Source organism: Sylvia atricapilla, chromosome 3 (genome assembly GCF_009819655.1).
Source record: "Sylvia atricapilla isolate bSylAtr1 chromosome 3, bSylAtr1.pri, whole genome shotgun sequence".
Taxonomy (NCBI): domain Eukaryota; kingdom Metazoa; phylum Chordata; class Aves; order Passeriformes; family Sylviidae; genus Sylvia; species Sylvia atricapilla.
The window spans coordinates 31,051,080-31,076,296 of NC_089142.1; the positions used below are offsets into that span (position 1 = coordinate 31,051,080).

At 35.7% G+C, this 25,217-nt stretch overlaps 1 protein-coding gene across 3 annotated transcripts in view; it reads right to left on the minus strand.

Moving 5' to 3' along the window:
• COL12A1 (collagen type XII alpha 1 chain) overlaps positions 1–25,217 on the minus strand; it is a 100,091-nt gene that overhangs the window by 35,005 nt on the left and 39,869 nt on the right. For all 3 annotated transcript variants that reach the window (XM_066315028.1, XM_066315025.1, XM_066315027.1), the window contains 27 exons: positions 22,747–22,896; positions 22,541–22,660; positions 21,854–22,018; positions 21,524–21,670; positions 20,767–20,906; positions 19,487–19,616; positions 18,321–18,466; positions 17,925–18,054; positions 16,986–17,125; positions 16,108–16,237; positions 14,672–14,811; positions 14,269–14,401; positions 14,141–14,167; positions 13,688–13,830; positions 11,480–11,609; positions 10,486–10,625; positions 9,207–9,336; positions 8,396–8,538; positions 7,359–7,488; positions 6,290–6,432; positions 4,826–4,955; positions 4,521–4,640; positions 3,793–3,939; positions 2,920–3,036; positions 2,372–2,518; positions 2,211–2,285; positions 1,667–1,806 (listed from right to left, as the gene is read on the minus strand). In XM_066315028.1, coding sequence (XP_066171125.1) covers positions 1,667–1,806; positions 2,211–2,285; positions 2,372–2,518; positions 2,920–3,036; positions 3,793–3,939; positions 4,521–4,640; positions 4,826–4,955; positions 6,290–6,432; positions 7,359–7,488; positions 8,396–8,538; positions 9,207–9,336; positions 10,486–10,625; positions 11,480–11,609; positions 13,688–13,830; positions 14,141–14,167; positions 14,269–14,401; positions 14,672–14,811; positions 16,108–16,237; positions 16,986–17,125; positions 17,925–18,054; positions 18,321–18,466; positions 19,487–19,616; positions 20,767–20,906; positions 21,524–21,670; positions 21,854–22,018; positions 22,541–22,660; positions 22,747–22,896 — 3,533 coding nt within the window. The remainder of the gene's footprint in view (positions 1–1,666; positions 1,807–2,210; positions 2,286–2,371; positions 2,519–2,919; positions 3,037–3,792; positions 3,940–4,520; positions 4,641–4,825; positions 4,956–6,289; positions 6,433–7,358; positions 7,489–8,395; positions 8,539–9,206; positions 9,337–10,485; positions 10,626–11,479; positions 11,610–13,687; positions 13,831–14,140; positions 14,168–14,268; positions 14,402–14,671; positions 14,812–16,107; positions 16,238–16,985; positions 17,126–17,924; positions 18,055–18,320; positions 18,467–19,486; positions 19,617–20,766; positions 20,907–21,523; positions 21,671–21,853; positions 22,019–22,540; positions 22,661–22,746; positions 22,897–25,217) is intronic.

The following is a 25,217-nucleotide window of genomic DNA, read 5'->3' on the forward strand; positions in this document are numbered from 1 at the left end:
TTTTCCTTCTTTTCTTCTTTCCATCTTTCTTTCTTTCTCTTCTATGTATAAAATGTAGTATGGCTTTAAATGCATATGATCAAATTCTTGCTGTTACTATGGTGAGATATATATGCCTATTCTCCACTCCTGAGCAGATGTGCAGTATCTACTAGACTTCCACCTGCATTATTTTAGGAATAAAAAAGAATTTGTCAATAGAATGTTAATAATGTTGGATACACACATAAGTGTATACTCTCCTGTCTTAAATACTGAAATACAATCACTGAAAATTTATTTCTATATAACCTTTTTTTCCTCTCCTTTTAATATTCTGTAAAATTGCAATATGAGGGCATGCTATTTTAATGTTGAATAGAAATATTTCTGTATGTATATATTCACATTTCATTTGTTGTAGTAAATTCCCCTCTTAAAATTATTTTCAATTAAAAATCTGAAATTGTTGCATCTCAAGTGGTATGTGACTTCGTTATTTTACTAAACATTAGTGTTTATATGTGTCTGTCACCTATATTGTTTTCTCTACTTCCATATATATTAGCAAGAAAAATATATGAAACAAAACAAAACAAACAACAAAAAAGGCAAACTACCCAGTATAGATTAGAGCTAAGATTGATAGAGTCTGACACAGAGTGACTTTAAAGAATATCTTTTCCTTTAAAAGTCTAGAGAGTTAAAGACTAGGAATCAAATGACTAAAAGTATGCCTAGAAGATGAAAAGGAGATCTTTAACAATGTAGATATCCTGTCAGCCTTCTAAACAAAGAAAAAGAATTGCACCTGCAGCTCTCTGCAACACTCTAGAAATACCATGTAAGAAACTCTCTCAGACCTCATGTCTTTCATTTCATCTAGTGAAAGAGAAGTGGTTATGGGAACCTAGACAATGATTTCATGCAGCTCCTACAACTAGAGGAAAACTGGTAATGGTGCAGTGCTTATGGCTTAAGAAGTCTGACAGTAAGTTACTTTGACATAACTGTGAGCAGCCCAGAACTACTGAAAGTCTATTCCTCATTAGCTGTTACTGTTTACTCTCTCAAAATGTACTAATTCATTAAGAGGACCTCTTCATACTTTTACTATGCCCACCTTGAGTGGACCCATGTTATCACAGCTTGAAAAGGCTTCTGCAAGTACCTTTTTCAAAGGCATTCTGTCATTTACTGAAGTGGGATTCTAGGGAGCTCAGCAGTGGCAAGCTAGCTGGACCCGGCATGCACAAGACTCAGCTTTTACACTGAGAATTTAAAATGCAGCCCTCAATCAAAAGTCAGAATGTCCCTAAACAGATTTCTGTTACGACAGAGACAAAACCTATGATATAAGAACTAAGCAGTATGCCAGTTGTTGATGCCATATTCAAATAAATGAAAATATAAAATTGATCGTACATCGCCCCAGTTTATCTACCTGGAGGATTCCCACAAACTGTCACTTTTGTATTTCAGAATATTAATATCTCAAAATAGACTGGATTTCCCTTGTATTTCTAAAATAGCAAATATATTTAATAAATAATAGGCATGCACACCTATATACATGTATTTTACAGCAATCTAATACAAAAAAATGACAGCATTCTGAAAGAAAGTAACAATTCAGTTCATCTTCAATTTCCCTCCAAAATGTACCCAATAGGAATAACAAACCTACCTGGATTCCAGCAGGATTGATTAAATCAAAGGCTCCTACTGTACTAAAAACAAATTTCACTACTTTGTTGAAATTATCATCACCAATACTCCAGGAAGCATCAGTCAAGAATACTATGTCTGCTTTGGCACCTCTGCATACTGAAAGTCCAAAAAACATTTATTAAAACATGGCAAAGAAAATGTCAAGAAATGTGAAAGAGTTCAATAACAAAATGTAAATTACATTTTTTTTTTTATTGGCTACTGTAAAACATGAATTGTCTGCTGAGAGCAGATAAACTCATAGACTTTCTATAGCAGAGCTATAGAATATCAATATTTTTTCCCCAAAGGTTTGCATCTTGCTGTCCTAAACCAGGAAATGATGAAGTCTAGTAAAGCTCTGGAACAAAGGAGTGGCATTAGGAAAAGTTTCAATCTTCATTTCCCTAAGATGGTGTGCTTGTTTTAAATCCACTTAAAGTTATGAGAAAATGGAGATAAACTATGAAATAGTACAGCAACTACACAAAAATATTGAATAATTCTAGAAATAAACATACCATCCCGAGCTGGAGGGATTGTGGGAGGTGGAGGAGGTGTAGGTGGTGGAGTTGGTGCCTCTGTAGGTTTGAGGACTGAAAAGAAATAAAATTTTATTCTACGGCTGAACCAAGACAAATTCTATATCTAAAACTTAAAGTTCACAGTATCTGTTACCCACCTGTATGCTCCCTCATAGAGACTGGAGGTCCCTCAAGGTTAGGGGTCTGAACAAAGACAGTAGCATTGTATTCTGTGTCTGGTGAGAGGCCAGTAAAACAGTGGCTTGTTTCTGACCCACGTATGGTGATTTCCTGTCCTCTGGAACCTGTCAAAAAAAAGCCCAACAAAAAGAAAATTAGAACCTATTACTTCCCTTCTAATGTATGTATACATAAGTTTAGAAATAAAGGAACTTCTTGAGAGGAGGTTGGAGCCAACAGGACAGCACCCCTATTCTTGTCCCACAACAGCCTTTCTAGACCAAAATTGTGTAGTGATTATGAAATCTGGAGTACACTGGAAACTACAACTGAAGTGTACTTTGCAGTGAAACCAAGCAACTGGTAGACGTAGGTCTACTTGACCATAAGCAGTACTCTCTCTTTGCAGCTTTTTCATCACTCAGATGTATCACTATGGTTGGTGCTCCTCACCAGTCCAAAAAAGTGGTGCTGTCACTGACATAAGACAGTTATGTTTCTAGAAAATGCAAAAAGCAGAACAAACCATCAGTTGGGTTTAGCTTCAGTCTGTAGGAAGTTGCTGACCGATGAGGTGACCACCGGATACAGAGGGTATCCCAACCCACTTTGTAGCTTGTTAGGTCAGTGACATTCAAATACACTGTGAAAAGAGAAAGAGAGAAATTGTTCTCTGGAAAATAGTATGTATTAGGTAAAGCACACCAAAATTAAAATTATATTAGCAGTGCTGGTTTGGAATTTGATTTTTAAAAATAACTGCAGAAAGGAAGAGCAGTTCTAGTCAAATCTCTTTATTTTACACCCTAAAAATCCCCACCTAGCTATTTACAAAGGCCTCAGATCCCATACTGAGTAACAGCCCATTTTATGAGTTTTCACATGAAGTTGATTTCTTCACAAAATCAGAAACCTCCAAAAATTAAAACCTGACTCATATATACAGCAGTATGAAAAGAATGTACAGAGTCAGGATGCTTGATTCATCATAACTGAAGAAATTTTTAGAAGTTTCTTAGCTGAGGCCACCATCAAAATCACTGGATATTCCTTTCAGGTAAAAGCAGAGTATCAAAAAGTCTAGACCTGCTCAGTAACATGGTTAGATTCTGTAGTACCCTGGAGACAGGTAAAGATTGACTCCAGCTATAGCTTAACAAAATTTTAGCAAATAGTCTAGAAAATTTTATTTCATCAGGTCTTTACTTCAAAATATATCTTCATTACTCTTTCCAAGATTAGTGTTTTGAAGATCTACATCATGGACAGATGGAAAGCATTGTCCACAAGAGGATGCTCAGGCTTCCTAGCAACCAGCCATCAAAATCTTCTCTTTATCAATGCTATCTCAAACCAACATATGCATCAGCATGACTATGACAAAATTATTCTGACTTACATGTAGTGCCTTGATCTGTCAAAGGTATGCTCATTCCAGAATCATACTGGGCATAAACATTCACATCATAAGTAGTACTGGGAGACAGATTATGCAAAATGTAGGAAGTCACTTCTCCCACAAAAAACTCTCTGGGCTCATTTGAACCTTGAATCAAGGAAGCATTAAGAACAGAGAAAGAAAGAATCATGATTACATGAGCTACAAAACTATTCTGTCTCTTACACATCTGTAAAAGTTAACCTCATTTATCTCAACCAAAGATACTGATTTCTAAAATTTTAGCATATTACAATGTTGCAAACAGAACATACACAGAGTTTTAAAAACTATTGTGCCATATTTATGTTCAGCTTATAGAAAGATATGTATATTTTTTGAAGGCCACATAAAACAGAAGTTCTGCAGGCCATTAGTACCCAAATACCTGTCCAACGTAAGCTCAAGAAGGACAAGAGTCATTAAAGAGGTTAAAAAAAACCAGGACACTGTATAAAGTTTTAACTATATAATTCAATCTCTGTAATTGAATGTATGAAACTGTGATTGATAGTTTGTGTTTATTATATAATACTGATAATAAGATTAAAGTTTTCATGAAAATTGGTAAACAAAGAAAATAAATAGATCCTTTAACACAAAATGATATATATGATTTCTGCTCTGGTCTGCCATTAGCTATTTGTTGCTCTGAAAGTTTTATACTCAGAATGATCAAGTCTTCTTACCCACAGGTTTGTACACAATTTTATAGCCAAGAACAGGAGATGGTGAAGGATCCCAGGAAACTCTGAATCGTGTATACCATTCATCAGTTATATACATATTTTGAGGAGGGAGCAGGCCAACTAAAAAGAAAGAAGAAAACCCATTCTAATTAGACTAATAATTGTTTTTCAATCTTTAGAAATCCAGCTTGTTACTCTGCAAGGTAATTAATTCATTAACTTAATGAAACCTTAGCAATGTTGAAGTGCTCAAGGAATATGTCTTGAATTTAAAAAAGAATAAATAATACAAAAACTACAATTACCAGTTCTGCCATTTCCAGTCAGTTGTCCACCATCTCCATCTTCGTACACAGCAACAACAGTGATTTTATATGGTGTATCTGATTGTAGTGGTTGCAGTATCACATTATTCCTTATGCCAGGAACTGTTGTCTAGAACACAAAAGAAACAGAAGTAAACTCACAGTCTTGTTACTGACCAGTAGTTAGTAGCTAGAAACAAAAGTTTGTTCTGACATTTGGCACACTATGTTTTATGTCCACCATAGAAAAAGTCATTCAGGATACCTTAAAGGTTATAGCCTATAAACAATTATCAGTATTTGTCGTTTTGAATTGCAAAATACTGTGGCCATCACAAAAACAGAAATCAAATTGACTCTTCAGTCCCAACCTTCACATCAGACTGAGATGCTGCAGTTCTTCACTAGGATTCTTCCCTCACAGAAACATGAAAGTCATAATGATATGTTTGTTTTCTTGGCAGAAGCAAGTTATTCTGAGACAGAAGCTCTAAATATATTGACATTTAAAAATGTTCCTATATATGCATCCCTCAATCTCAGCTTCCTCATGCAGCCATGCACTATTGTTCCCTCCTAATGAAAAGTAGGTATAATCCTAAAAATGATTCTGCTCCATAAGGAAGACATAAAGCAGTGAAACTAAGGGAAGTAACTTGAGGTATCTATCTCAAAAGTGCATGCCAGTCAGCATTTGCTATGAATACTTGATTAAAATTTTCAGTTCTTTAAGACTTGCTGTTTTTATGGATTTCCAGTCTTTTCTGCAAAGAAAATATGTGTGTTGACAATATGTCTGTCCTGATTAAAGAGTCCAGTATTTTTCGAATTTTCAAATTTCAATTTGAACATTGAATTTTCAAACAGGGAATTTTCAAACAGGGAATTTTCAGCATGTGCTATACAGTAATACAGAGTTTAGCTTTGCTATAAATACTCTGTGAATTTTATAAGCTTCAGAATAACTTGTACTATCATTAAGGTGCTGGAAATGAAACGCACTTAAAATTCATACTGAAACTTAGAACAGCAAGTTGCATGCTGGATCAAAGTTGTCTTATTAGACTCTGTCAACTCTTTAATTTGCAGACATGTTTATTCTGTATCCTAGCTCACTGACTTTGTAATGAATACAGTATGAAGTAATAGATGGCTATTCAATGCATCACATTTTAACGAAATGCCAGGAAGCAGATCCTGTTCAGAATCTTCTGATTAATGTGTGACTCACATATTTAACATTATTTCACACTCATATTTGTTCATGAAACCATGTATTTTCTCTAACTTCATGGAAAAAAATCCCTGTTTTATACAAACCATGGCTTCCTAATATTGACAATGACCAGATAACCCACAGAGCCTGCATAGTGTATTACACGTAGAACACGTGTCTTGTTTGTTCTGTAGCCTAAAGAATTGACTGAGAACAACTCAGTCTTACTAAGGAATTACAGAACTTACGTATTCATCGATCGGGTCTCCCACTGTGGGTGAATAAATAATTCTGTACTGCTGGACTGGCCCATCAGCATGATCCCATTGTACAGAAAGACTGTTTGTAGTCTCATCAAATACTCTTACATTTCTTGGACCACTGCGCGGCACTGAAGAATGAAAATAGAGAACGTTGTATGGGGCGTGATATCTCTAGATCAGTGTCACCCTCATCAATTCAAATATTGCCCTGAAGCCAAAGCCAAATTCAAGGGCCCTTCCTGAAACCCTGAATAAATAAATATACATGGGGAGATTAAGTCAATGATCATGCAGCAGTGCCTGAAGGTCTTAAGTAGAAAGAGGGCCCAGCTGGAGGAACTGGAACAGTACGGAAGGGAGAGAACATCCAGATGTGCAAAGTGAGCATCTACACACTTTCTGCTTCTCAAACTCCTGCAGGTAAGTATAACTATAGCCTGTCACATCTTCAAGTTTTAGATGAATATGGGAATTTTACAGGAAAAACACAGAAGAAGCAAAATTATTGTTGACAGGTTCGGAACGTGTTATTTCTAGTATGAATTTTAAAGAATCTAAGCATAAGCCAACCAAGATCCTATGATACAAGTTGTAACTAGGAGATTTTGGTGTTCAGGTGTCTGCAGAAAAAAAAAATAAATAAAAACAGCTGGGGAGATCAACACATACAATTACCATGTCAGACACCAAACGTGAAGTATTTTTTTTTCTGTTGACAACTGATTCTATTCATCTTAATAGGCTATTTTTTTTTACAAAAGATAATTTGTTATTTGCCTGTAACTTGATGTTGAGAACAGCCTTTAAACTCCTACATGTTCAATTAAGCTCATTTCCCAATTGAAAAATACATTTCTAATTATTCAAGTACCACAACTGACAGATAGCATAGCAAAAGTTTTCTGCAACAGAGGCCTATAATTGCTGCAGGCATAATTCAAATACATTAATTCAGAATTGCACTACATTATTTGGAATTGTAACCAATATTCTAAGTTCTTCACACACCAGTTTTGATGTATACTTCACAACACAAGTACTGACTGTCCCTTACATGTTCTTCCCTGTGCTTGGCTTGGATTTCCCTCTCCATCTGCATACAGAGCTATAACATTTATTGAGTAAGCAGTGTCAGGAGTTAAGCGCTCCAGAATCACATCACGAGTGTTGCCTGGCACCACAATCTAAAACAGAAACAAAAAGCACCTATAAAAATTAAGTTTCAGCTTATGCCATCTCTTTTTTGAAAACCATTTAAATGAAATATAGAAAAATTTGAAACTGCACACTGTCTAAGAAAAATAACAAGTTAAAATAAACATGCAGTATTGATAAAAATTCAATAGTGGGTGAAAATAAGAACAGTATAAGGAGCTCTCATTCTTCAATTAAAACTGTTATTTTTTACATTTTACATTGAACTAGTTCAGAAAAAAATAGGAGAAACATTCATAAACAGAAACTAAAAAAGTAAATTCTGTCACAGTTTACTATGTATAAAGGACATAAAACTCCTTACAATTTCTTACATAAAAACATGTACATCTACGCGTACGATATGGTGTACATTTAGCCTGAGTACATTCATGATCAAAGCTTTGAAACTGCACTAATTTTTATAGAAATCCAAGAATTCTTGCTTCACACTTGGAGGGCACTTTTTTACCCATATCCAGACTACACTGCTCACCAGCTCCCACTAAACAGTAATGATGTGGGGTAAACAGATGGTTTGGTGGTAAAATCACATAAACCTGGCATCTAGTTTCGTAATTACACAATTCCTAATAAATATTTGTTGTCTCCAACTCTCTTAAAAAATTTAATTTAACTCAAGTTTGCATGCAATATGACAAAGGATACTCAATCCTCAATACAGAGTTTTAAATGGGAGAGTCTTATTTCTTACTCTTTTATTTTACCAAATTAAGCCTTTATTAGTGAACCAGACTCCTATAAACACTGTGCTTTCAGCAGAGACTCTCCTGGGCACACAGTCGGCCTGAGTTTACTACTATTTTTTACACTCTTTGAAGGAAGCAATATTCTCAACACACATTTGACTAATAGTATAAAAGTTAAATTACTTACAGATTCTGATGGCCTTGGGCCAGACAGTGGAGCATAATTAATTCTGTATTGCTGTACTGGACCTGGAGCAGGTTCCCAACGGACATTCATGCTGTTTGGTGTGGGATTGTAAACATGAATGTTTCTTGGTGTTCCTCTCTCCACTAGATCAAGGATAATTCAAATCAAATTTTACAAAGTTGCTTGTGTAAGTTCAATTTCTACATGAATTTACAACAGTGCTCAAAAGCTGAAAAGCACCACAGCCCAAGATAAGCACACTACTTTTGTTAGCCCAAAATTTACAAAGCTAAGAATCTCCACGTTTAGTCTTTCCAAACTTGCATACCAGGCAGCAAAGTACATGTTTGCACTGCAAACTGGAAGTATAACACTTTTTGTTATATCATGACACGTTTTTTTATCCTATTGTTGATCAGATACGTATGAAAAATAACCATAAACTACACATTTTAGCTTGAGTTGATGTTTGTAGCTCAAACTTCCTGGCAAATTTTAAGTACATAGTGTGGACATTAGCATGGATTAACACCAATGTTCACTGTTCATGAGTATTTCTACTAGCACTACTATTAAAATTTGAATATTCTGTGAAGTAAACACTAAGTGTGCTGCACAACTTTGGAGCTGAGCTTGCCTGAGATAAATAGAATGAAAGCCTCCCCATAAATAAACAAAGGAAACAGAATAAGTTACAAAGCTGCAAAAATAACTAAGCAGGTAAACTTCTAGTGTAAAATCGATTTCTAATTATCTGAGGCCATTAGTAAAAAATTCCTAACATTTTCTTGAAAAGGACTATTTTCCTTACAAGTACGTCCAGTGTCAGAGGTACGTCCACCATCTCCCTCTGGGAAAACTGGAACCACAGTTACAGTGTAAGGTGTGTTGGGTTCAAGAGTCCTCAGGATGACATAGTTTGTATTTCCTGGTACTGTAGTCTACAAATTTAGAAAGAAAGGAAGGGTCAAGAAACTTACAAAAACATGAAAATAAAACCAAAAACAAACAAAAAATATTTCAGGCTATTTTATTTCTTCCTTACTCCCCTGCCCCCTCTCATTTCCAGACTGGATATGATAAAAACTTTACAAAAGGTGAAGCTTATGAAAACATGGTTTGAGATATCTTCTGGAACTGTCTTTCAAGACAATTGTGTCTCAGACTTAATACAAATGAGTTCTGTGTTCTCTTATGTAACCCCTTATAGCTCTCCACTTTTGGGTCCAGATCCTGCTGTAGTGAAATTAAGTGTAATTAAAGTATCAGAATCTGCAGTGATCTCTTTAATGACTACTATTTAGCAGATCAGAGACATTAAAACGGCACTTTCTAAGTCAAGGAAAAAAAAATTACATAACACTACAACATGCTAATTACAAGAAAGTAATGAGCAGCTCATGTTAGGAAATAAAACTCCACAGCATTTAAGAGTATTTTTCATCAGTAGCCCTTTAGTTCTATTGAAAGGATGGCATTCACGTATGACTCATTTCATTTAACCCTAACCCTAACCCTAACCCTAACCCTTAAACTGCACTGATGTGGAGGAAAGAAACACAGCTGGGAAATATTATTTCCCAGTCTGCAGCAAGGGTTTCTGATTTTCAGGATTATTTTAGCTCTTTAGTAATTAAGTAATTTCAGGAGATTAAGATGTGGATTTTTTAGCTTTCACAAATACCATTGAAGGTTACAGTCAAATGACTTCTTAGCAGTAAAAATGGGTAGAAATTAAGTCTGCTAACTTTATAATCTTCTGTATACCCTGAAGTCAGCTTTACATTCACACACAGTGCCCTAGGGATAAAGAAACAAAAAACTGTGTGTGGTATTAAATCCCATGCTAAGAACTAATCACTAATGGTCTACTATATGAAATCAAACATCTGTAATACATATGGGAGGAACTTTCACAGAGGTGCTGTGCATTTTTTCCAGAGTGGCTGTGAACAGAAAAATGCCAGTGCATAGGCAAACAACTCCTACTTCACCCAGCAGCATTTTCTCTCAGCACCATCATGAGCTGTAATTTATCTGAGATGGTCATTTATCTGAGATGGTTAGTGAGATCCACATGAAGAATTTACCATTTCTTCTGCACCTCCAGCTGTAGGTCCATAAAACACTTTGTACTGGCGAGGACTTCCTTCCGCGTGATCCCATCGAATATTCAGAGTACTGGTGGTTGGGTCATAAACTAGCAAGTTCTTCACAGTGGTGAGAGGTTCTGAAACAGATCAGTAAGATGTCAGAAATGGGGAACCCTATTCTCTCCTTTTTACTGCCAGATCATGCCTCTATAATGTACCCTTAGAAAATTTTAAAAATAGGTTTAGTAGCTCATGTTAGACCTTATATATCTTCATCAATCAGAATGCATCAACCCTATCCAACACCACAAACAATGCTAGTTAGAAAAATTAATTTATGGACACTATTTTGGAATTATGCAATGAGTTCATTAAAACTTTTTTTCTTCATTCCTCACCAAACCCATTGCTGTATCTGACTTCCCATTGCAAGCTCATAATTAAAGTAAATGCAACTGAATTAATAGTTTTGTAGTTATATAGTTAATTAAGTAAATATATTGAAATGGGTTTTATACCTGGAGTGTCTCTTATAGCAAATTACTCAGTGATTTCTACAGCAGGATCAAGAGAATGCACCAATATAAAATGGTGGAGTCCTAAAGTGCACACCATGAAGATCAGCCTCTCAACTGAAGGTGCTTAAAAGCACTCATATATGAGAGTAAAATGCCTTCAGATGCTTTAATGTTTACTGCATTATGGCATAAAACAGTTAAACAAATTAAAATTAGGAAGAAATTCCATAGCAAGATTAGGGTTTCTCACAGCTGTAAAAACTGGGCATCCAGCCAAAGGCAATGGTCTAGGGTTTCTCTACAGCCAGTTAGCTGATGGTGTTCTTACTTCAGAAACTTGAAAGCCACCAAAGGACAAATGACAAATACAGATGGGATGAATTTCACCACAAGAGAGTTTTCTCAGCTCTTCTGAAAAGCAATACATCGATATTGCTTTGTACCTAATGAGAAGACCTGAAGAAGTTACTTACTGGTTCTGCCTCGTCCTGTCATTCGTCCCCCCTCACCATCTGCATACATTGATGACACAGTAATAGCATATGGTGTGTCAGGCTGCAGCTTCTGTATCACCACACTGTTCTGTCGTCCTCCCACAGTAGTCTGCAGCAAAACAAAGGAAAATATTGAAATCCCTGTTATACTGCCTCTTTTGTCCTCACTCTTACAGTAAAGAACACAGGCGTATGATGCACAGTGGAAAACGCTGTGATATATCAAATGCTGCTTTTTTCCTGGGACTGAAACTGAGAGTAGACATTCAACAGTAGTAATATTTGGTTTTAGACACAAAGCCACTATTCCTTAAAATCTCCAGCCTTGCATACAACCACAATTATATAGAAACTCCCAGTTCTGTACCAGCCCAAATTATATTGTGACTCCAGTCATTCTTTGTACTTTTAAGACTACCTGCATGCTTTCAAAGCCTATTCACCTAATATGTTCAGCATAACACTTCAAATCATCTGCTGATGAAGAACTGACAAGCAAGCACTTACACATCTTCACATTTCATAGTACTAGATTATTTTAATTTACAAGCAGACCATTTTAACTTACAATCAAAGGGATTTCTTGTACTCAAGTGTATAAAGCTCCTTTCAAAGCACTAATGCTTTTATCATCCCATCATGGCTGCCTCTATGTTCTAGTATCTGATTGTCTTTCAAATCCTGACCCAGTTTTTTGCAGACATTTTTTAGTTCCTTCAAATCACCTGTGATTCCTCTTGGTGCTGCGGCCATTAAGAGTCAGACACAGCAATAAAACCCCTCCAGAAATTATATTTTAAATACTTTGGTGGGGACTGTTCTACTGCCTACCCAGCATCTACAGTTTAATAAAATATCAGAGTAACAAAAGAAGACAAGAAATTATGATCATATGACTGCAAGTCACTTGCAAAGAGACATTAAATGCCATGAACAGAGTATGAGAGTTCTGTGCCCTCTCCTTAAAGGTAGGTGTTTTCTCCAACTGTCACTGCTTGACTCTACCAGCAGTCAGCAATTAAGTCTATTAACCATATTCTTTGCATAGATTTCAAGAGAATTATTGTAATTCCCTTTTTTAGTCCACTGCCAGCAATTAATTACAGATATTAACTAAACTTACTGTTGTTCCTTATTCCTATAGTGATTTCTCACTAAAATAGTGTTCAATTGCTCAATATACATTTCAATTACCTCAACCCAAATGTATGTTGCTCAGAAGAGAGTTTAAAATGGGTGTGTAAATACCCAACTGATTCTAAAGTAAATATTCCTAGATATACTTCTGAACATGTATCATCTCCAATTACAGGAGCGCTAAATTAATGTGGTTCTCATCTGAGACTGTTCCTCTGACTCATGTGACAGTAACCACAACAGCCTCCCACTACAGATTGGGGCATTTTTAAGTAGCACACATGTCTAATAAACAGTCTGACTGAATTACCTTTCCCAGGCTGTGTTTTGTAGGCTGCCAGTAGTCAAAACAGTTCATGCTGACAACACAAGGAAAGTTGGCTGATCATAAAGTACCACCTCTCCATGGAACTACAGCTTCTTATCACAGTAAAAGAGTCTAAAATACCTTAATTACTTCATTAGCACACATTTTGTATGAATTTCTCATTGCAACGACTATCTCTGTGTGGTTATTCTGACTCTAGAGTAGTGAGAGACAGTCTCAACTGTTCACAGCATGTTCCATGGCAAAGTCTTCCACTAGCATGGGAACCACACTACGAAAATGAAGGAAAACTCTGGACTGTGAAAGTAGTCATGGTAGTTCATATTATTGATTGTTGTGATCAGTATCTGTGACTTGCAGTCTTAGATGCTGATGACTTATTCCTCAACACACTTTATTTTAGTTTCATCCATGAATAAACAATTGGAGTTTATGAACTCAAAGATTTTTTCCAACCTAAAGGAGTCTCTGATTATGTGAATTTTGAGAAAACAGGATGCATCTGAAGTTATTGCTACTCAATTAAGAGTATTCTAACTTTGATTTGAAAGGAGAGAAAAAAAAGGTGAGAGAATTTACTTATTCACTGCAAATATAAATCTTCACATTAAAGGTGATTAATACATACAATGTTGTGCTTTGAAAAGAAATTATTCTATTGGATTACTTTGCAGAAGGTTGCATTTAAGCTGGAATAACTTTAGCAATTCAAAATGACTTACTGACTGTTCAGGGCCATCCCCACTGATAGGCTGGTAAATGATCCTATATCTCTGCACTCGGCCACTGGCAGGATCCCATTTAACAGTCAAACTGTGTGAAGTTGCATTGTACACCTGGAGGTTTCGTGGGCCACTCTTTGGGGCTGAGAAGCATAATAAAGAAACTAATAAATATGTAGTTCACCAAAGAGCAGAGACAAATACTTTATTCTTACTTTTTGGGCTGCATAAATGCCTGATCAAGAGCAGAATGTATTAAGTACAGGGGAACATAAACTGTAATGTTTGTAAAATAATAAACATGTGGTAACCTAGCGTTTACTATTCTTCCAAATACACAATAATATTTATGAAATGATCTCAACTTTTTAATGTCAGCATTCATGACAGTTTAATAAAAGAGAACTATGAGTTTCCTTCAATAAAATGGTACCTGGAAATTCAGATTCTTACCTTGTGTAGTGATAGGTACCAAGGGTACTAGGAAAAAAGTAGAAAGAATTTTCAGAATTCTTGTATGTGTATACCTTCTGTTTCAATAACTATGAGTAACAACATGCAGAATCCCTTTATTTACTTACATGTTCGTTCACTGCCAATGAGCTCATCACTTTCTGATTCATCAGGATAAATGGCAGTAACTGAGACATCATACAATGTATCTGGATTCAAATTTTCAAAGACCAAACTATTCTCATCCCCATTTAAGATAGTCTTGTGAAGAAATTAAGGAAAAAAAAAAAAAAAAGGAAAATATAAATAAACAAAACCAAAACATACAAATTAAACAGGCAAACAGATAGTGGGATATAACTGAGTATCTTTTTACTCAGTAACATCACTGAACATGGCTGTAAGTATGTATCCTACACCTTCTCACTGAATTTCCAAGTTATAGGCCATGTATCAATTACATTTCTGAGTTAAAAAATACACCCTCGGAAAGACTGCCCACAAAAGCATAAGGTGGCCATCTATTCTTACCTCCTGTTTTTCCGCTCTTCCATATACCCCCCATGTTATTCTATATAGAGACACATCTGGAGCTCCATGATCCCAAGTACCTCTGAAACTGTTCGTGGTTATATCTGTGATTCTGAGATTGACTGGTGCTGGCACAGACTCTATTATGAGAAAAGGAAAAATATTCCACAAAATATAACTACGAAATAAATACCATTAAACAAAGGAATTACCCAGACAAATAATTTAGAAGATTATGTAGAAGATTCATCTCTGGATTACTATGCTTCTAATGACTACAATCAAACATAGTATAACTCAGTCCACTTACACCAAGCAAATCATCCTTCATAAGGTCACATCATTAGGTCATCATCTGATAAAACAGACCTCAGCAGAGGTCACAACTCACATATCTACTCAAAACAACTGAAGCCCTGGCTGTTACATTTTGGGGTTTTATGGAGTGAATGTGAACTCCCATAGACACAGGTCAAGTTCCTGCATGAGTTTCTCTCAAATCTTAAAATTCTTTATATAAGCCAAATAAGTCACCACTTTTTTTAGAAAGAAATCACAGAGTCTAACTGTAGGTTAAGGAGGGAAAATATTATAGCCACTGGGAATAAATATGTAAATAGGTAGAATCAGGGAATTAATCTAGAAATAATTTCTTTGGTAGACCTTTCCTCTTCTTTCCTTACACACATATTCACACAAAACCACCGTTACAGAGCAAAGACTAACCCAACAACAAGGGGTTTTTCTTCTCCTTCAAACCAGATGGAAGGGCAGTGAAAAGGAAAAATTACTCTTTTCTATTGTAGCTTTTCTGGTTAGCTATATTCTTAAATCCTAAGCCTTGATCAGAATGAGAACTTCCTTGATAGCTGCTTTCTCCTTTCATTCTGTCACATCTATTGTATGGAGATCAGCTCTTCGAGCTTGTGCAGCTCCATTTCCTTGTCTCTATTTGTTGAGGTCTTTCAAATGCTGCCTTTATTATTCTCCAAAAGTAAAGGCTGCTTTATTATTCCATGATGCAAAAACTCTCTTGGATCAGAGCAGGATGATGTCTCTCTAATCCTCTAGTATATGGCCTAGCTTCTTACTCACTTGCCTAGATTTCTGTGTAGACTTGCTAAACCTTTCTTCTGTCCTCATGTTTTCTTACCAATTCTACACCTACACTTCTCCTTCAGTCATTAAATAAAAATAGTTTTGCTTCTTGGCTCTTCACCTTTCATCAGACTGCAATGTCTGTGTTCACTGCACTAAGACGCAACTCATCTAAGATTCCTGCGGCTTATTATATTGCAAATGCTACAAGTGCAAATGAAGTATTTCTCAGATTAAATTAGAGCTCCACCTAAGCTCAATAAGATGTTGCAACGCACACCACTTAAATCAAACATAAGGCTCAAACAAGCACAAGAATAATTATTAGGAAAACTTACGAGTGACAGCTTCTGCATTTGTTGGTATGGATTCTCCTTCGTCATATACAGCAACAACTTTTACATTGTACAGTGTTTGGGAGGAAAGGTCAGAGAGAGTAATGCTCGTTTTGAGTCTGTCAAGTTCCACCTAAGAATAAAAAGAGTGACTTAAAGGATTGCAAATTGCTCTATTTCTTACTCTGCATTGATCTAATGGCAGTAATTCCTGCACTGAAAAAACAAAGAAGTATTCTGCGCTAAGTTTTGCTATTTGCTTATAAATTTACACCTGAATATTGAGTGTTCTCTACTAATTCCTTTGCAAAGCATATTATAACAGATACACATAGTACTTGTGGATCATTCAGTGCTTTATTCCTTTGGAGGCGAGGATGCAGGTTGAACCTTTGGAAAATTCTGGTTCCTTTAAAAAACAAATTTTATTCTCCAAGACCTGGTTTATGCTAAGCAGCACAATTAAGGAAAGCTTGTACATAACTAAAAGACATCTCTAACAATGCTGACACATGTTCTGTCACTAGGCAAAGGGGCTAACATACCTGTATTACACTATTCTGTCCTCTTCATTGTAAGTTGTTCTTAGACCTTGGCAGTATGATATTTAAGCAGAGCATTGAAATGGTATTTATACAAAACATATGAAAATTCTCCAGTCAGTTTAAAGATTTTTCCTCTCTAGAGAAGGAGGAAGAAGGGAGTACCCAAGAAATCTGTCTTGTAATTCAGTTTCCAAGAAATCAATATTCTCTCCTGGCTGCAATCACTATGAACTGATGTTCGTTACTCTCATTGGTGAGTTATAATACTACTTTCACTATTATTTTAGTAATCTAGTTTCTCAAAATAAAATTTTCCCACTACTTTAAATTTTTTACCTCCTTTACATCAGGATCATCAGCTATTTTGTATCTTAGGATGTATTTTCGAACTTTTCCTGGGGCAGGATCCCAAACCACCTTCATGGTGCTGTGAGTAACATCCTGAATTGTTAAACCTCTGGGTCCAGGCAAAGGTACTGCAAAAATAATGATAGTAGTAACTGAATGCTATTCGTAGCAGAGGTATAAGTCTCTCACAGATGGAAGTGAATTCTCTTCATGTCTTTCAGTGAAAGTCTTTTCAGTGAATGGAAGCAATCACTTTCTGACAAGTTCATTGTCCTGGGCATTAGATGAGAGAGTTCAGAAGCTTATTTTCCTAGCAATGAGCAAAATAGTTATAAACTATGGTAGTTTCATCTTTGTAACTTATGAGTGAGTACAATACTTCCAGAAGTATCAAGCATTAAGATCATAATTTTTGGTGACAATAGCCACATTTCATCTACGGTTAATGCTTTAAAATTTTAAAGGACATGAAAGTAGCCATCCTGCATGCATCTAGACCAGAAGCATGCCTCTGCCAACAGAAAATATTTAAGGAAAGCTATACAAAGGAAGCCATTTTTAGATCTATTTTTTTCTTGATATAACATGTTTCTTTAGTAATTTCTATGCTTAAGTAGATATCTCAATTTGGGAACAAGGTTTCTAAATCAATACAAGCAAAACTGAAACCTTTTAAAAACATTGTGATCTCAAGACTTTCTTCATTATTCAAGTTAAAAATTATATTGTTCCCCTTTTATTAGCTGTAGCCTTCTCATTGAAATTGCCTTTGAAGTCTTTGGAAAATGTATGTGTTAGAGAATGCATAAAACATGGTTAAGGTGGTCTTCTAAATGAAACAGATGATATAAAAGCTGTTGCATGAAATATAATACAAAATTTGGTGTTGCTGAAGCAGTAACAAAGTAAAAATCAAGATGACCATACATGTCACTTCCTGTGTGGTGAGTGGGTCGCTCTTCATATCACCAAACAACACGTAAGCTGTTAAAGTGTACTCGGTGTTGGGGATGAGATCTACCAGCTGCACCTCATTCACTGATGGTCCCACACGCATCTGCACATGAAAAATAACACACCGTGTTTAAAAACTGAAGAAAGCCATGACAGAAAAGCAAGCAATGATTTAACTTCAAGGGAATTTTGTTTGTGAGAGTCACAGTATATTTACAGTTTCCTGACTGATGTCATTGTATATAATACCCCAGTAAGTTCACTGCACTTCAAGAAGTACATGCCAGTCTTTTGGCTACTATGATAGTCTAACAGTTTTTCTTAATTTATTTTTGGTAGAGTACAGGTAGCAAAGACAAATTCTGTTACCTCTTTCTCTGTGGCTGGGACTGTAGCATTTACAGGTTCATATGTTAATAAATAACCAGTAGCTCCATTGAGAGGTTCCCATCTCACTCGCATGTAAGTTGATCCAATGTCATAAACATTCAAGTTTCTAACTGAAGAGATTGGCACTGTCAAATAAAAAATACATGTTAATTTATTTCTTTCAGCTTCTTACTATTTTATATTGCAGGTCATACCACTGAGAACATTGCACACAGGTATTAGGGTATGTTATGGGTAGTAGAGAAATTATATGCAAACAGGTATTTAAATTCTTAGTTTAAGAATGAAGTAACGGTCATACCATTTTGAATGTGGCCACAGATTTTCTACATATACAGCTAAAACTCTTACAAGTCTGCACTGGAACATTTTAATCTTGTTAAAAGCAACATTAAGTCACTTGAAAATTCTAATATGAAACAATATGACTGGATTGCAATCTATACAAAGAGGATTTTCCTCTAGTTTTCTATATTTCTCAAATTATTAAATAAATGAAAAGTTTCCATGAAACCATATCAAAAAGTAAAAGACTTCATAAAAGTTATGCACACATGTTAAGGATTTTTTGACAAGCCTAATACAAAATAAAATGTGAAATGAACAGCAAACATTCAATATTATTAAAGAGGCAGAAGAGTCACCCTATGTTGCATACAGCACAAATATACATGAAGTCAATCACGTAGACAGCTCATAGGAGAAATATAGCTGAGTTATAACTCATAGAAGTGGCATAATTGTGCTGAATTAGCTTTTGCTAATTAGGAATTAATTTGCTAGCAGGAATTAATTATCTGGCATAAAAATTAAGGAGAACACATTTGTTTGTGATCAGATTTCAGGAATTTATAAATTCTATCATGTAATTAATGTCTGTTGTCCTAGTTTTGTATAGCCATGCTTTATGACCCTAGAAAGAAGCTGGGACAAATATTTTCTATCACATTGCAGTTTCACTTTGCTGAACTTTTCTAGACAACAAGGTCTGAACAGCCAGAGCAACAAAATACAGTTTGGTATTTCGAATTAAATATTTTACTTCTTCTAAGAAGAAAATCCATTGTGCTAGAAGTTCTACTGGACAGTTCCCCAGGTGCCAAACTGGCAGTTAACGTGTTATTCAGGACCCATTTCTAACTTACAAGTTGTTTCCCTGCCGATCAGAGGTTCACTGCTTTCGTCTTCTACCACAGAAAACACATTAACCACATATTCTGTTTCAGGTTGCAGATCTTTCAGAACTGTTGTTCTTTCCATCCTACTTACATAAAACTGCAAGAGAAGCAATATTAATCACTGTAAGACAAATAGGTTTGTAATCTTATCCCTAAGAAAAGAAATCATTCCTTGTGAAACTGCAGAAATCAATGACAAGGACATAAGTCTGGTCCTAATTTTGGATACAATTTGTCTGACAATATAGCATTAGTTTTGCAAAGCAAGCTATAGGGAAATCTCAGACAGACACTTGTTTCAAATTGAACTGGATCTGCTTAGCACCACTTAGAGTGTATTCTGATTTCATACATGGTTTACACTTCTATACCACTAAAGAACATAAAGGACCAGGGAAAAAAGGGCCTCTTTGGGAAAAAATCAAAATCCGGGATAATCTAGATAGTTAGAGCACAAGGCATTAGCAACACCTTGCAGAACAGAAATGCCAGGAAGTAGTCAAACTGTAAAGTCAGTGTGCATTGGAATGACAGCTCAAACTTTAATCAAAGGCCAAATCTTGAACTCTCCATGAACCAAATATGAGTTAAGATTTAAAAGCCACAATTAGAAATGGGAAGTTCAGACCCACTAGGTAGGAGAGACACCTAACTACATTCTCCTAAACACCTAATTTTCCTAATTACTATTCCATTTGGTTAAAGAGAGTAATAAGCAATTCAGATTTCCTAGAACCAAGAGTTGCCAGCCACTGGCTCTGTGTGTAGAGAATTAATAACCACAAGTTTGATCCTGTGCAATAAACAGTTTGGAGTCACATAGAATTAATCTAAGCACTCCTTACAACCTTTATTCCCTACTGTCTTGTTTTCTGAAAAGAAAATGCATTAAAAGGACAGAGGGCCTACCCATGAGTATGGTCAGAAGATTTCTGGTACAGACATATTTCAACTAATATTTTACAATGGAATATGAAAATAAAGGAGTTACTAGAAATAGAAGACAAGTCTTTATAAGAAATATATTTTACTTCTGGATCCATGATATTAAATCAACTAAAGTAATATATATGCTTCTATTTTTTGTAATTTTGTGTGTCATTTACCAAAGTATGATATTCTCAACTTTAGGAGCATTTTTAAGTTACTGTTATATCCCACTCAGCACCAATTGAGAATGATATTTCCATGATGCCGAAGGCCAAGGTTATACTGGAAAATGTCAAAGATGAACATACACTACTAACCTGTTTGGGGCTACCTCCAGAGGTAGGATAATATTCAACTCTGTATCTATCAACACTCTCAGGAGGTGGGCTCCATCTCAGTCTGAAAGAACGAGGTGTCACTTCCGAAATAACTAAATTTGAAGGAGGTGGCAAATCACCTGCAAGAGTGAAGCAAATTAAAAAGATATTAATTTATCTTACTAGAAGAGAAAAAAACCACTTCATGTAGTTGCTTATATTTCCTTTCCTCAGGAATTCTTACAACAGCTGCATGAAGAGATAGCTCACCTTAACACACTCGAGACTAAACAAATTCATTTGTAATTTCTATTCCACTTTTAACACCAGTGTTTCACTGAAGAGCCATCAGCTAACACTACTGTTTTACCATGTTCAGCTTTGGTTTTGGGCTGTCAGACATTAATACTTGAAAAGAGCAGGGCTGCTAAAATTTTCTTTATTGGATGAGTATCATCAAAAAACATGCCACAATGAATAAAAATGCTAACGCACTAAGAAAGATACTTCACGATTCTAGGGAGAAAAAGAAGGCACATCCAGCAATGTCATGCTGTGTTAGTTATAACATAGTCACTATTGGAAGGAAAGGAAGAACCCCTGCAGGGTAGTCCAGGTGGTCTGCACAGCTTCCTCACACCAGCAGCTGAAAAAACAGCCCACAGCTAACATAGTGTTCCCAATGAGTAATAAAAAGGAATTGCAATGCAACCACATAAATAGAAAAAGAATGAAAAAGATTGAAAATGCGACATACCTGGACCTTTCACACTGTTACACAGATTTGTGGTTACATTATCAACAATGCTAGCCAGGAAGGAGAAATCTGCAACATTGTAGGCATGGATGTCATCTGGATCCGTGGCAATCTGCTTCAATTCATTTTCATCTGCATTTTTAATACCTTACAAGAGAAGAAGAAAGCAAAACCTGTTAGAAATTATGGCCATGAAGCACAATAACATCCAATTAAATTCCTAAACACATTCTTTGAATAACCTTTTATGTACTTATGTATACTTCACTGCCCATTTAGTAGATGAGCAGAAGGGGGTTGCTGCAAGCCATCCCTTGGTAGAGTACTTACCAATTGCATACAGTTCCACTCCCTCATCTTTGAGTTTTCTTGAAGGAGTGACTACATCATCTTGAGATTTGCCATCAGTGATGAGAACACCAATTTTGCGAGCTCTGGGCCTTAAGCCAGCAGCTGGTTTAAAGTTGTTTCTTAAGATGAAATCCAAGGCCATTCCTAGCATGACACAAAAGAAGCAGCCATGGCTGTTAACTATTTTCATATAGTAGTCACGGTAAAAGAAATTAGTGCATCCTAGTGACTTCACTCTGACCACAGAGTTCCACAGTTCATTTACTTCTAGAAGCATTTTGACTTTAGTTGCAGCCCATCATCTGGACTTCTCAGCAACTCATACTATTCAGTGTTCTCTTTACCCTTTGTGCATCACCTTCCTTACTTCCACTACCCTTCCTTCTGGTTCCTGGTTGTCTGCATCCCATCCCTGACATGGAGCTGACCTTTCCTCTTCTCATAGGCTCAACAGAAACACAAGTTCTTCATCACTCAAAATCTCTTCTAACCCATTTCTTCTGAGTTTATAAGCCTATGCTGGACCTGTTCTTTTCCAACCATACTGAGCTGAACTGCTAAATCCCTTTCATCACGAACACACTTGAGTTCACTGAACAATATCAGGGTCAGCTTCTAGAATCATTTTCACTGGACCTCAAGTAAAATCCTGGCACTGTGACCTACCTGTTAGAGTATTGCCTCCTTTGTATGGTAAATTGGCAACAGCCTCTAATAAAGACTGTTTGGTTCGGTAAGCATTGAGATTCCATTCTGTCCTGGGATCACCACTATACTGTGCAAGACCTGGGAAAAAAGCCATCATTTACTCAGTTATTATGTGTCTCTGTAGCAGTTGTACTCCCTTTTCCCTCTGACAAATGAGAACTTACCAATCTGTACTTTGTCAGGACCAATATCAAAAACTTCAACAATACGGGCAATGAAGTTCCTGATGGTTTTGAAATTTGGCCGCCCAATACTCCATGAGCCATCCACCAGCAGCACAATATCAGCTTCTGCTCTGGTTCTACATTCTAATCCTGCCATGTCAACCAGAAAAATATAGCCTTAGCATGATGGCTTTCTTTCCCCATCCTTTTAGATGACATATGTCATGAGTTAGCTTCCAAAATAGTTCTAGTTTTATTCACTGGCACTCTGTCAAGTATGACCTATTTGAGAGCATTATTCACACTAGTCAGTGATTCCATGGCAAAAGCTGTCTAAATTCCTTCATGTATGTTTCCTTTTAAAAATAAGACTTTGCAAATGTCAAGGCCAGTGTTCTCTATTGTCATATCATTGTCTGTTTTGGTCTTTAAACATGGCTGGTAACTTGATTTCAGAAGTTTTGTACAAGACTAATAAATGAGCTACTGATAGGGCAGTAAGCACTATTAGATTATAAAATTTTATGGTATTTTAGTCTGTCAAATATAGCTAAACTACTGACTAATTTTCAGCCATATTATAGTGGGATTAACAGCATATATTACAATCACTTTCAAATAAATAGCATTCCTCAAATTTCAGGGGAAAAAGACATAATAATACGTGTGATATAGAAGTTTGCATGTACGGAAAAGAAAGAGCATAATCCAGAGAAGACACATAAGCATAAATATAGGTTAAGAGGTAGAGAGGGAACAAGAATAAACATTCATATAAAGTTGCAATGTTCCAAACAGGTAGGAAGTTATTTCAGATATCATCAGTTTACAAATTACAAAATAAAATATGCAGCATATTGTTTTCATCACAAGGAAAATCACAAAATTTTTATACAAAAACAGAAAGACACAATAATTTTATCCACAGCCATTTGGAAAAAAAAAAAAATCCTTTCTCTCTTTTTTCCTGTAGATTTTGTTACCAGCTGCAAATTTTCTGGCTTCCTGCCATCAGAGCTTCTGGTCTTTATATGGAAGAAATCCCATTGAGAAAAAATCATCCACATTCATCACAGTTGAAAGATATTGTGATTTCATATATGTTCCACAGAATTGATCCAACACTGTAGACTCATGAATATAACTATTCCATGTACCTGGGGGTTAAAAGCATGATCCTCTTCTGCACAGAAAATATAGATCTAGTCTTTAGTCAGGACAACAAAATAAGTTGGGAATAGGGTTTAAGTCAAACCATGTTAATACAAAAAATTGCATGCATACCTTTAATATGGAAGTTAACTTTATGTACAATATAAAAGGAAATCTATTTTGACTTTTATGTTTCTTCCAATATACTATATTTTTCCCACACGGAAAATTCTGATAAATGTGCCAGATCTAGGGTTATTTTTTTCTCTCCATTAATAAATAATTTATTATTACATTTACAGTCCAAGATATAAATTAATTTTTCACATTAACTATGACTCAAAACCATGCATTAATAAAACTAATTTGCTTAAAAAGTATAACACTGAAGACAGAAATGAGACCTGCTATAATGAAAAATAACAAACTAGTTGGTGCAATTTTGTTTCCAGACTTACTAAAGCTTTAGTCTAATGTCACTGATGGCCTGTTTTAGGTTATTTTCAGTTTACCCCCCTATTTTTAGACAGAGGAGGACACAAATTAATAAAGAAGTTTCTAAAAATGTTTCAATAAAGTTATATACAAGATGAGTATTTTTTACACAGCCCAGTGTGAGCTAAGCAAAAAACAATATAGTCAACTGTCAGAAACCTTTATTTCTTTATTTAACTCTAAAAGGACTTTGTAGTTAGGTTCTTTCTCCTCACCAAATTCTCTCTGATGGTTATACAAACATTGAAATGGCAGAGGAGAAAGCAGACCTGCTTTTTTATGCTTTCCATGAAGGACTGAGCCCAGGAACTTTCTTCAGGTGCTATAATTGGGAGTATGGCAAGCACAAACATTAACTAGCAGAGGCCTGTTAACCACACCAAAGGGAGATAATACCATAACATTTACAGAAATCTTGAAAGGAGGGTTTACTAGCTACACAGTGAGAAACTCCCAAAGAGATACTGGAGAGCACTCTGCAATTGCCTTTGTGAAAAACTCTCCTACTACAGAAAAAACCAAAAGTCTAAACGATGACTATGTTGAGTATAAACAATGGATATGTTAAATAATATACACTAACACTAGGAAATTCCCAACTATCATATTTTTGTTCATTATATCATCTTAGTCTTAAAAGGAAAAGTCGCCATATAAGGACAAGCAAAGGGCCAACAATCTGCTTAAAATTCGTTGTTCTACTCCTGTGAAGCCCCCTGTAGAGGAGCCATGATCTTTCTTCAAGAATTTGACCTTATGTTATTTAACACAGATGTGGACGGCTTAAAAATGCAATGCAGATGGCTTTGAATAATCAGCAAAAC